General features: G+C 40.5%; 1 protein-coding gene across 1 annotated transcript in view; it reads right to left on the bottom strand.

The window, feature by feature from the left end:
* UGGT2 (UDP-glucose glycoprotein glucosyltransferase 2) overlaps nt 1–12,914 on the bottom strand; it is a 189,050-nt gene that overhangs the window by 73,135 nt on the left and 103,001 nt on the right. The window contains exons 17-20 of the mRNA XM_080798047.1: nt 3,982–4,146; nt 3,506–3,629; nt 3,311–3,409; nt 1,124–1,218 (exon numbers count right to left, since the gene is read on the bottom strand). Of these exons, the coding sequence (XP_080654173.1) occupies nt 1,124–1,218; nt 3,311–3,409; nt 3,506–3,629; nt 3,982–4,146 (483 nt within the window). The remainder of the gene's footprint in view (nt 1–1,123; nt 1,219–3,310; nt 3,410–3,505; nt 3,630–3,981; nt 4,147–12,914) is intronic.

The following is a 12,914-nucleotide window of genomic DNA, read 5'->3' as shown; positions in this document are numbered from 1 at the left end:
GTTTGTTTTTCTTAGAGAGAATGACAATGGGGGGTGGGGTGTGAAGGAAGCAGGCTCCACACCCAGTGCAGAGCCCCATGCAGGACTCAATCTCCTGACCCTGAGGTCATGACCTGAGCTGAAATCAAGAGTCAGATACTTAACCAACTAAGCCACCCAGGTGCTCTTTATAGAAATGTATCCTGTTGAAGTCTATTGGTTTGTAATTCTCTAATAACAAAAAATGAAGGTTGATTTAAGGCTTAAAATACTCTTAAGTGAGAAAAATTAGTTTTTTTTTGTTTTTTTTTTAAAGATTTTATTTATTTATTTGACAGAGAGAGATCACAAGTAGGCAGAGAGGCAGGCAGAGAGAGAGGGGGAAGCAGGCTCCCCGCCGAGCAGAGAGCCCGATGCGGGGCCCAATCCCAGGACCCTGGGATCATGACCTGAGCCGAAGGCAGAGGCTTTAGCCCACTGAGCCACCCAAGTGCCCCATTTTTCTTAAATAATCAGAGAAAGTGCTGCCTGATAATGTGATGAAAAACTGCTATTATGAGGTTTTGTTGGTAAAAAGCAGATTTGGGGTCATCGTTGTAATGGCAGGGTCCAGAACCATTCATTCTGTTTTAATAGCCTATTTATAACTGCTAAGTCTTAGTTTGGGCTGCTACAACACAGTAACCATAAACAGGGTGGCAACAAATGAACGGAAACTTATTTCCCATAGTTCTGGAGACTGGGAAACCTGAGATCAGGGTGCTAGCCTGGTCAGGTTCTGGTGAGGACCCTCTTCCGGGTTGCAGACTATTGATTTGTCCTTGTATCTACAGATGATGGGAGGAGAACAGCAAGGCTCTCTAATGACTCTTCTTACAAAGGCCTACTCCCATTCACAAGGGCTCCACCTCATGACCTAATTACCTCCTCAAGGTCCCATCTCCAAATACCATCACAAGGCCGATCAGATTTGAACACAGGAATTTTGCGAGGGAGTTCCTAAGTTCCTTTAGCAACAACTTGAGGTATTTAAAATGTTAATAGGGAGGGGAATAAAGATTGAATGCATGTTCTTCATTTGGCTTTCTCAAAATTAACAAAAAGTTAAAATTTTTGTAGTAAGAATAAACATCTAAATACTCACCATGAACTTTAATGCATTAAACAGTAGTTTTCGCCCAGATGGTTTGTCAAAATCAGCAATAATCCAGAGAGTAACTGAAGAAATTACATCATCCTCTGAAAGTTTCAAATAGTTTAGTCAAACTACCTCTTCTAAAAATCAAACTAAAAGCAGGGAATGTTTCCAGTTAACAACATACATTAAAAATTATTAAAATATTAAATTTAATTTTTTAAAAAATAAGCAAATATTGTTAAAGATTATACACACACACACTGACATGTGTATAAAAATACTAGAAGAGTGTTCTATAAGCTTATAGAAACTCAGATGCCAAAAAGAATAGTCCCTAAGGTACCTATCTGTGGAATTCTTTTATTGGTAGATGAAAATTGTATTATGCTTATTATGTTTTCAGTGTTGGTAACAAAACTATCTTCCAGCTACAGCCACATTTTTTTTAAACTGATACTTATACCCCTATATATGTAAAACTAGATACAATAAAGCTTATCAGTAGATATTAAAAACAGCAATATTTTATTAGCTTATAATTCATTTACTTCAAAAAAAAACCAACTGGCTGTCATTAACTTGGCCTAATCTACATCATCTTGTGCCAGCAACAGCAATACAATTATTTTTTTCAGAAAAATCTGAAAATTTGGAAGGCACGAAGAGAAACTTTTAATTCTGAAGTCAGTTTAATAGGTTTAATTTCACCTAGGCTCAGCATCTGTCACCTGAAATAATACTAGTCTAGTTATCTTTAAAACCTATAGAAAAATTAGTCCCCCTGATCACATGACCTACTTAAAACAAGTGCTAAAAATCCGCTGTATCAAAACTTAGTCCTGAAGAGATGTGAAGCTGTAGTTACTACACACTCAGTAATATCTATACAATATTACACAAAAACTGTTCACAAGAAGGCTAACATTGAGTCCACATTGAAGCAACTTAAGAGTAAGGTAGTGGTATATTCTTTTCAAAGAAGAAAGGGAAAGAATTCTAATGTCTTCTTAGTGCAGCCCTTTTAACCATCATAGTAAATTGAGAATTATTTCAGAAGTACTATGTAAATTTCTCACAACTCCATTATTTCTTTACACACTTACGTAATTGCAAGAAAGAGGAACGTAGGTGTTTCTCAGTTAATATTCTTTTAAATTGTTAGAGATTTAACCAAAGGGCATTAATTATAGGCTAACTTACTCTGATATCCAGAGACAATTTTCGAAATACACCTCAGAACATGATAAATAGATTTCTTCTATTTTTTATTCCTTGTTTCTCTGTTTCTTTTTCATTAAACATAGTCAGGACTCTACTCTGTCATAATACAGAACTGCATTATACTTTATTATTTGTTGGATTTCTTGGAGACAGAACACTTTACGAACATAATATCAAAGATCTGTTAGAAAGTAATTCTGCAGCCATCTGGCCCAAACTTGATTCCACAGCATTCTAAAAAACTGGCTGGGAGGCCTCAGCTTAAAACTCTCGTATATAAAAATATACCACTTACTACACAGTTCATCCTATCTTGAGATCACTCTCATTGTTAGATGACTGCTTTACACACAGAGATAAAAAGCAGCCTTCTCTTATCTTAATGTGTATCGGCTCTCATTTTTTCTCTCTAGAGCAAAGATGGTCAAACAAAACAAAAGGAAAAAAAAAACCAACCAAACTCTACCTTTGCCTAACGGAATAGGTCACTGTGAACCCACTGCAGACGCCCCCCGCCCCGTCCAGGCTAAGTCCATATTTGCAAGCACCGTCCTGGATTAGTCTCCCCTCCTTTGTTATAATCCTCAACGTAAGCAAAAACCTTGATGTTGTTTAAGCGAGTGCAGAACTACTCTCCTCTGATCTGGGAATTACACTCTTATTCATGCAGTGTGAAGCATCAGTTTACTCAGTCCTGAAAAGGGTTTTACCACTTTCTTAAAAAGGTGAAAAATGGAACAGCCTGCTTTGAGAAAAGGCAAAAAACCAAGATGAACCCCTGTGTATGTAAGATTCAGCAGGGTCGAAGGCAGCTTCTCAGCACAATGCTTAGATCCTAACAAATGACAAACTCTTGACAACAAGACCCCTAGTCAAAGAGCAACATACAAATTCACTATGCAACCACCTTACCAAAATGACAAATTTTGCTACTTTAGGAATAAAGTCAGGAAAATAAAATATGCTTATTACCTTCTTGGGTTAAATAATACATGTTCTCTGCTATTACAGCACTCTTATCTTGTGAATCCAAGAAAAAGAACGTAGAGAAATCTTCAACATCAGCAGTTACTGAAAAATTTTCATATTAAATGTTAAATAACCAATTAATAAAACATTCACAACTCAATAAGCATTTGTAGAAAGTATATGGAAGGATTATTTTACCTGATGTGGATATTAAATTAAGGTACTGCCATTTTGTGTGCAAAATCGAAGGATTTACATGGGGTACGACATTATTCTTCTCCATAAGGAAATCAATTACATTTGTTCGATCATTTAATACGCCCTACAACAAAAAAATACTACTTAGGTAATCTAGGCAATTTATATGCATATATTTTAAAGTTTTGCACAGAATACACTTAACAACTACGTCATCTAAATAAATAAGTAATGTAGGCAATTAGGATTCATACAATAAATTTCATAACAAATTTGCCTGTAAACCTTTGAATTTTCTTTCCAATTAAGCAATTTTTGATGTAATTATGCATAGGTAAGCTTAATTAACTAATTACTACTTTTAAGTTAATTGCTAAGCGATCAGGATGGAAATTTTTGCCATGAAAAGATATTTTAGTACAGAAATCATTTTTAAGCATCATTTATCATGTATTTTCTCATAAGTGCTTACCTACCGTGAAAACCTCCCTCTGTAAATTTATGGTTGCATCCATCATTCTGTGAAGAACATTTGTTTCCAGCTCTTCAGCATTCAGCTGCTCAAGCTTAAAGGGGTCTCCATTATAAAGGGCTTGAGGCAAAGGACCCAGGCCAGTCATCCTGTAAAAGTTTGCTCCTTCCTGTTTAGTTTAAAAATGCCAGAGAGTTAAACTGAATATGGCTGTCTGGAAAAGAAATGCATACGAACACTGCCATAGTTTTATATGCCATAGAAAAAAATGTGAACTTTGCTAATTGAACCTGTCCTTCCCAAACATTTTTTAAAGGAATTCACCCACATAGAGCAAGAATCAGGAAGGTTTTTCTGTAAAGGGTCAGCTAGTAAGCATTTCAGGCTTTGTGGGCCATCCGGGTTCTGTCTCAACGACGCAGCTTTGATGCCCTCCCGAGCCCATCCATGAATCCCAACACCCGGATACAGACCCACGGCGAGGTCCCAAGAAAACGGTGTATGTAGAGGCAGGCAGTGGGCGGGCAGGATTTGCTGACCCTCATATAGGGCACAACATTTTTTTTTTTTAAATCACCACTTACCTGTATCAGAGAGTCATTCATCCCTGCATTCATTTGTTTAATAAACTTCTACTGAATTCATGCCCTTGGCATTCGGCTAGATGCTGCGAATGGGGAGCTGAAAGTCTGCCCTTAAGAGGTTCACACAGACACAAAACAGAGCCAGGAAGAAAAGTCTAGCCAAGCTTGGGTAAGGGGCGGGGAGTGGGAGGGAGAAGCCTGTGGGAGGGAGTGGCATGGGAAGTCTTAAAGGATGAGTAAACATTTGCCAGGAAGACAAAGTGGAAAGAGAGATTCCATGTGAAGCGACAGCACAGCAAGGAATGGAGGGAGAGAAAAGAGTGTATTTAGGCAATGGCCAGTAGTTTTCTGTGTCTACCATGGGCAGAGTTACATACGTGGGTGCGGTCAGACCCAGGGGCAGAGGCCAGATCCTGAAGGTGCTCAACACCTGGGTTTGATCTTGTGAGTGATAAAGTGAGACTAAACAATTCATTTGCTATTCACAATTATGTATTATTTTAATTATTATTGCCAATGCTCTCAAAATCACTCTGTGAAGCGAAATACTACCATTACATCCATCTCACAGATGCCATCCAGCTGCTGCATTTTATTTAAAAAAAATTTCTTTTAAATTTTTCACGTTTTTATTTAAATTCTGGTTAGTTAACTGTTAACTGTAGTATTAGTTTCTGGTGTAGAATTTGGTGATTCATCACTTACATACAACACCCAGTGCTCACCGCAAGTGCCCTCCTTAATATCCATATTCATCCCTCTTTTAACCCATCCCCCTGTCCACCTTCCCTCCAGCAACCCTCAGTTTGTTCTGTTGCGAGTCTTTTTCCTGGTTTGCCTCTCTTTTCTATGCCCCTTCTATGTTCATCTATTTTGTTTCTTTAATTCCACATAGGACTGAAATCATGGTATTCGTCTTTCTCTGACTGACTTATTTCACTTAGCATAGTACTCTCCAGCTCCATCCATGGCGCTGCAAATGCAAGGTTTCATTCTTTTTTCTGGATGAGTAATATTTTGTTACATATATATATATCAATCACATCTTCAGTAGTTGAACATTTGGGCTCTTTCCATAAATTGGCTATTGTTGATAAAGCTGCCATAAACATAGGGGTGCATATATCCCTTCCAATCAGTATTTTTGTATCCTTTGCGTAAATACCCAGTAGTGCAATTGCTGGGCGTAGGGTAGCTCTATTTTTAACTTTTTGAGGAACCTCCATACTGTTTTCCAGAGTGGCTGCACCAGCTTGCATTCCCACCAACAGGGCAGGAAGTTTCCCCTTTCTCTGCATTCCCACCAAAACCAGCATTTCGCTTGTGTTGCTACTGCATTTTAGAAACAAAATTTGTCCTTAGAGCTCTTTTACCAAGAATCTGAACTCTCAATCACTATATTATCTCTGCATTTATTGGGCACTTAGGGTATATAAGGCTTATGAATGCATATAAATAAAATGCAAATTCTATCCTTTAACGTAGATGGCTACATTAAAAACAAGGGTGAACATAGCATCCAGGGCTACCCAGGAGGGCATGGTCAATTCCATCTAGGAAGAGGGTAAATAATGGTAAGTAATATGATCAGATTTGCTCATTTTAAAAAAGACAACGGTGGCAATGGTAAGAAAGAAGGGTATGGGAGAGTGTGCCCTGGGAATGTTGGTCAGGGACTCTTGCGCTAGTGTGGGACGGAAAAAGCAAGAGCCAAAGCAATTCGTGGTAATGTGCAAAGGGAGAATGAGGCCGTTTCTGAAACACTCAGCTGGCAGGACGGACAGAACATAACAATGTACTGTTTGGGGCCGTATGAGAGAAGCAGCAGCTTAGGATGACCATTAGGCTTCTAGCATTGGTGGCCAAGGGGAATGATGATGCTAGCTTCTAGGATAGGGCATAAAAAAGAAAAAAAAAAAACCGTTTGGGGCCCCAAGGAAGGTGATGATGGGCTTGGTTTTGGATTCTTTTAAGATGCTTACGGGCAGGCCTCCAGGTAGCTGCATACATGGGCACGGACCCCAGAAAGAGGTCTCTGCCAGAAACACAGGCCCCCTTATTTACTGTGTTACTTCTAATTAGGCAACCTGTCCATTCCAAAACCTTTAATCACCACAAATAAGCCGATGACACTGAATTTTATAATTTTAGCCCTGTTAGACTGAGTTCCTAAACAGGCTTAATACCTAATCTAACTGTAGCTTTAGTCTCCCTTGGAAATATAGTCTTAACCCATCCGGCAGGAATTTTTCCATCAGATCAGTACCAATAAGTCCGCCACACGGGAGCTCTCCATCCCCCGAAGAAAGATGAGGTAGTCTGCCTGGTAAGACTCTTGCTTTTCCCCTAAGGAAAAGCCACTCACCGAAACATTCCCTTTCTTTGACTAGTAACATACCTGCCCCACCCTCCTTCTCTAAAACCTTCCACTTGGTTTAACTCCTCAGAACATCCCTCTGTTTGTTAGATGGGATCCTGCCCTAGTCACGAATCATGTTAAAAAAACCAATTAGATCTTCAAAATTTACTTGGTTGAATTTTTGTTATCCAACAGATCTGGTGTTCAGCAACACAGGCATGGTGCCTGCAAACTCTTTGATTTCATGGTCTTTCTTGCCATTTGTAAAAGCTGTGGGGCAGTTTCTGTTGGTTCTTTTCTGAGCTACAGACAACCCCATACACTTTCACTTTCCAACAATCGCTCCCGGAATAACGGACAACGCCCTTTCAAGATACGGCAGGGCGTGGTCTCTTCACTGCTTAATATCCTCTCATATTTTTTACAGTTCCCAAGGTCTTTGACTGTTCTGAGCTCAGTTTAATATTGTTTGCTGTGCAAGCCGGCCCCCTACTTCTCCAGCTCACCCTGTGAACTTGCCTCCACGACACAAACACAACATCTGGCTGTGACCCACACAGAGGCAACAGCAGCTTCTCATAGCTCTTCACGACTCAGGACCTCCTGACATTTTTTTCTCTGGGAGGTTGATCTCCTGTCACTTTCTTGTTTTCTTGCATCCAGCTCCTCCTCCTACTTCAGGACTCAGGGATGAATTCCTCACGTCCACCCCCAGAGCACTCCTCCCTCATCCTACATGCTGTGTGTTTGGTGGCCCCTTCCAGCCAGCACTCGCGTCCGTCAACCTCAGGGATTTCATTGTGTTCTTTCACCGATGCTTTCCTTCCCTTTGTTTTCTCTGTTCTTTCTGAGTCTTCTGGATTGAGTCTCTATTTGCTTATCGTTTATTCTTACCTTCATTTCTTTGAATTTGTCTCTGCTCTATTACATTTTTATTTTACTAAAATTTTTCAAGACACCATCCTTGTGCTCTATTCTTTTACCTACTGTGCTTTGAACATTGTAAGTTCTCAATAAATAATTATCTCTTGAAAGGACGGTGTTTAGAGGAAGAGAGAAAATTACAGGAAGGAGTTTGGAGAATGAAGGCCTAAACTTGTTTATTTTGTCATGGAGGAGTCAGAAGGACTTTCTAAGTCCGAAGAGGAAGATGGACAAGGGGCTTAGGGGACTGACGAATGCCTAGAATAACATTTGGGAGGGGCAAGGAGTGGGGAGACGAAGCATGACTGAAGGGCTCTCATTTAACACAGAGTCTGGCCTAAATTAGAGGTTGGACAGATTTGGGGAAAATGGGCCAACAGGAGACTGAAGCTGCAGATCGTTACAGGACAGCCATGGGGAAGGAGAGCAGTGAAACAGCTGGAAAGGGAATTGTGTACTCACACACTTAAAAAAAAAAAAAGGAACTTCTGAGGAGTGTCTGGTGTCCTTAATCTTTACAGAGATACTTAACACTCTTGGGGCACCTGGGTGGCTCAGTGGGTTAAGCCTCTGCCTTCGGCTCAGGTCATGATCTCAGGGTCCTGGGATCGAGCCCCACATCGGGCTCTCTGCTCAGCGGGGAGCCTGCTTCTCCCTCTCTCTCTACCTGCTGCTCTGCCTACTTGTGATTCTATCTCTCTCTCTGTCAAATAAATAAAATAAAATCTTTAAAAAAAAAAAGATACTTAACACTCTTAACTTTAGGAGACAATGACTGCAGACACTTAAAAAAAAGTAACACTACTAAAATACTCATTTCACTGCTAACTTTTTAAGAGTAAAAGTGGGTTTCTGATTAAATATGGTAGATTTATCCACACATATGCTCATCTGTCTTCTCCTCACATATTTCACTAAAGTGAGAATATAACGATAGAAAATATGAGCCCACAAGGGTAAAGAAAAACAAGAGAAAAGATAAGAAGCAGGTAAGCAAAGTAAAAAGTGGAGTCACACCTGTGCAGACAGAAGAGAACATGAACATTTTCAGCATCCCTGGAGACACCTGGTGCCTCAGGGGGAGGGTGAGAGTAGAGCGCGGACATGCCCCAGAGTCTGCACTCAGGGCAGTTGCCTCTCAAGGCCCCTTTCTCAATGCTGCAAAACCACAGTGTCCTTTTCTTTCTTTCTTTCTTTCTTTGGGGGGGGGGGGTGGATGAATAGACCATTTAAAAATTTTTTTCTTTATTATGTTCAAGTAGCCAGTATATAGTACATCATTAGTTTTTGATGTAGTGTTCAGTGATTCATTAGTTGTGTATAACACCCACTGCTCATCACCACACGTGCCCTCCTTAATGCCCATCATCCGGTTACCCTCCTCCCCCAATCCCTTCCTTCTGTAACCCTCAGTTTCATTCTGAGTCCAGAGTCTTTCGTGGTTTGTCCCCCTCTCTGATTTCTTCCCATTCAGATTTCCCTCCCTTCCCCCGTGGTCCTCTGTGCTATTGCTTATGTTCCACATGAGTGAAACCAAATGATAATTGTCTTTCTCTGCTTGACTTATTTCACTTAGCATAATCTCCTCCAGTCCTGTCTGTGTTGATGCAAATGGTGGGTATTCATCCTCTCTGATGGCTGAGTAATATTCCCTTGTATATATGAACCATATTTTCTTTATTCATTCATCTGTTGAAGGGCATCTCACCTCCTTTCACAGTTTGGCTACTGTGGATATTGCTGCTGTGAAGACTGGGGTGCAGGTGTCCCTTCATTATATCTGTATCTTTGGAGTAAATACTTAGTAGTGCGATTGCTGGGTTGTAGGGTAGCTGTATTTTTAACACCTTGAGGAACCTCCATACTGTTTTCCAGAGCGGCAGCACCAGTTTGCACCAACAGTGTAAGAGGGTTCCCCTTTCTAGGGGCACCTGGGTGGCTCAGTCAGTTAAGCAGCTGCCTTCAGCTCAGGTCATTATTCCAGGGTCCTGGGATCGAGCTCCACATTGGGCTCCCTGCGTGGTGGAGAGCTTGCTTCTCCTTCTCCCTCTGCCCGCTGTTCTGCCTACTTGTGCTCTCTCTCTCTCTGTCAAATAAATAAAATCTTTTTATTTATTTTTTTCAGTATTCCAGGATTCATTGTTTATGCACCACACCCAGTGCTCCATGCAATACATGCCCTCCATAATACCCACCACCAGGCTCACCCAACCTCCCACCTGCCTCCCCTCCAAAACCCTCAGTTTGTTTCTCAGAGTCCACAGTCTCTCAGGGTTCATGTCCCCCTCTGATTTCCCCCAACTCACTTTTCCTTTCCTTCTCCTAATGTCCTCCATGTTATTCCTTATGCTCCACAAGTAAGTGAAACCATATGATAATTGACTCTCTCTGCTTGATTTATTTCACTCAGCATAATCTCCTCCAGTCCCGTCCATGTTGATACAAAAGTTGGGTATTCATCCCTTCTGATGGCTGTGTAATATTCCATTGTATATATGGACCATATCTCCTTTATCCATTCATCTGTTGAAGGGCATCTTGGCTCTTTCCACAATTTGGCTTTTATGGACATCGCTGCTATGAACAACGGAGTACATATGGCCCTTCTTTTCACTACATGTGTATCTTTGGGGTAAATACCCAGTAGTGCCATTGCAGGGTCATAGGGTAACTTAATTTTAATTGTTTGAGGAATTTCCACACTGTTTTCCAAAGAGGCTACACCAGCTTGCATTCCCACCAACAGTGTAAGAGGGTTCCCCCTTCTCCACATCCAACACTTGTTGTTTCCTGTCATTCTAACTCGGTTGTAAGGTGGTATCTCAGTGTGGTTTTGATTTGAATTCCCTGATGGCTAATGATGAACATTTTTTTCATGTGACTGCTAGCCATTTGTATGTCTTCTTTGGAGAAGTGTCCATGTCTTCTGCCCATTTTTTGACATGATTATCTGTTTTGTGTGTGTTGAGTTTGAGGAGTTCTTTATAGATCCTGGATATCAGCCCTTTGTCTGTAGTGTCATTTGCGAATATCTTCTCCCATTCCGTGGGTTGCCTCTTTGTTTGGTTGACTGCTTCCTTCGCTATGCAGAAGCTAAAAATCTTTCTAAAAAAAGAGAAAAAAAGAGGGTTCCCCTTTCTCCATAGCCTCAACAACTCTTGTTTTCTGTCTTCTTAATTTTTGCCATTCTATCTGGTCTAAGGTGGTATCTCAGTGTGGTTTTGATTTGAATCTCCCTGATGGCTAGTGATATTGAACATTTTTTCATGTGTCTGTTAGCCATTTGTATGTCATCTTTGGAGAAGTGTCTGTTCATGTCTTCTGCCCATTTTTTGACCTGATTACCTGTTTTTTGGGTGTTTGAGAAGTTCTTTATGGATCCTGGATACCAGCCCTTTATCTATAATGTCATTTGCAAACATCTTCTCCCATTCTGAGGATTGCCTCTTAGTTCTGTCGACTATTTCCTTTGTTATGCAAAGCTTTTGATCTTGATGAAGTCCCAAAAGTTCATTTCGCTTTTGTTTTCCTTGCCTTTGGAGACATGTCTTGAAAGAAGTTGCTGTGGCTGATGTTGAAGAGGTTACTGCCTGTGTTCTCCTCTAGGATTTTGATGGATTCCTGTCTCACATCGAGGTCTTTCATCCATTTAGAGTTTATCTTTGTGTATGGTGTAAGAGAATGGTCAAGTTTCATTCTTCTGTATACAGCTGTTCAATTTTCCCAGCACCATTTACTGAAGAGACTGTCTTTTGTCCACTGGATATTTTTTCTTGATTTGTCAAAGATTAGTTGACCAGAGAGTTGAGGGTCCATTTCTGGAGTCTCTATTCTGTTCCACTGATCTCTGTGTCTGTTTTTGTGTCAATGCCATGCTGTCTTGATGATCACAGCCTAGCCAGTAGGATCTAACAGCACATTAAAAGGTTTATCCATCACAACCACATGAGATTTATTCCTGTGATACAAGGGTGGCTCAACATTTGCAAATTAATCGATGTGATAGAGCATATTAATAGAAGAACCATATGATCCTCTCAATTGATGCAGAAAAAGCATGTGACAAAATACAGTATCTTTTCCTGATTAGGGATATAGGGAACATACCTCAATATCATAAAAGCCATCTATGAAAAGCCCACAGCGAGTATCATTCTGAATGGGGAAAAACTTTTCCTTTAAGGTCAGGAACACAAAAGGATCCCCACTCTCACCATTACTGTTCAACATAGTACTAGAAGTCCTAGACTCACCAATCAGAAAACGAAAGAGAAATAAAAGGCATTTAAATCGGCAAAGAAGAAGTCAAACTCTCTCACTTGCAGATGACATGATACTTTATGTGGAAAACCCAAAAGACTCTACCTACAAGTTACCAGAACTCATACAGCAATTCAGCAATGTGGCAGGATATAAAATCAATGCACAGAAATCAGCTGTATTTCTACACACTAACAATGTGACTGAAGAAAGAGAAATTAAGGAATCGATTCCATTTACAATAGCACCAAAACTCATAAGATACTTAGGAGTAAACATAACCAAACAGGTAAAGGATCTATACTCTAGAAAATACAGAACATTTATGAAAGAAATTCAGGAAGACAGAAAGAGATGGAAAAACATTCCCTGCTCCTGGATTGGAAGAATAAACATTGCGAAAATGTCTATGCTGCCCAGAGCAATCTACACTTTCAATGCCATCCCTACCAAAATACCACTGGCATTTTTCACAGAGCTGGAACAAGCAATCCTAAAATGTGATCGAACCAGAAAAGACCCCGAATCACCAGGGGAACATTGAAAAAGAAAACCAAAGCTAGGGGCATCACAAACCTGACTTCAAGCTTCATTATAAAGCAGTCCTGCTTTTCTTATTCTCTGCTGAAATGGAATCACAAAGGCTAGCCTGGGTGATGACAGGCAGAGAAAGGGGATGGAGACCAGGCAGGAGATTAAAGGAATGTGCCCATCCTTCACACCCAGGTGGTGACCACACCCTGGTCCCACACATACCCTGTGCCATAACCTCTGATACGTGCACCCTTTCCATCCTCTCGTCTGCCACAT

The sequence above is a fragment of the Martes martes genome, assembly GCF_963455335.1.
Source record: "Martes martes genome assembly, chromosome: 3".
Classification (NCBI taxonomy): Eukaryota; Metazoa; Chordata; class Mammalia; order Carnivora; family Mustelidae; genus Martes; species Martes martes.
Note: the sequence above shows the minus strand (reverse complement) of the source record. Positions and strands in the feature narration are given on the sequence as shown.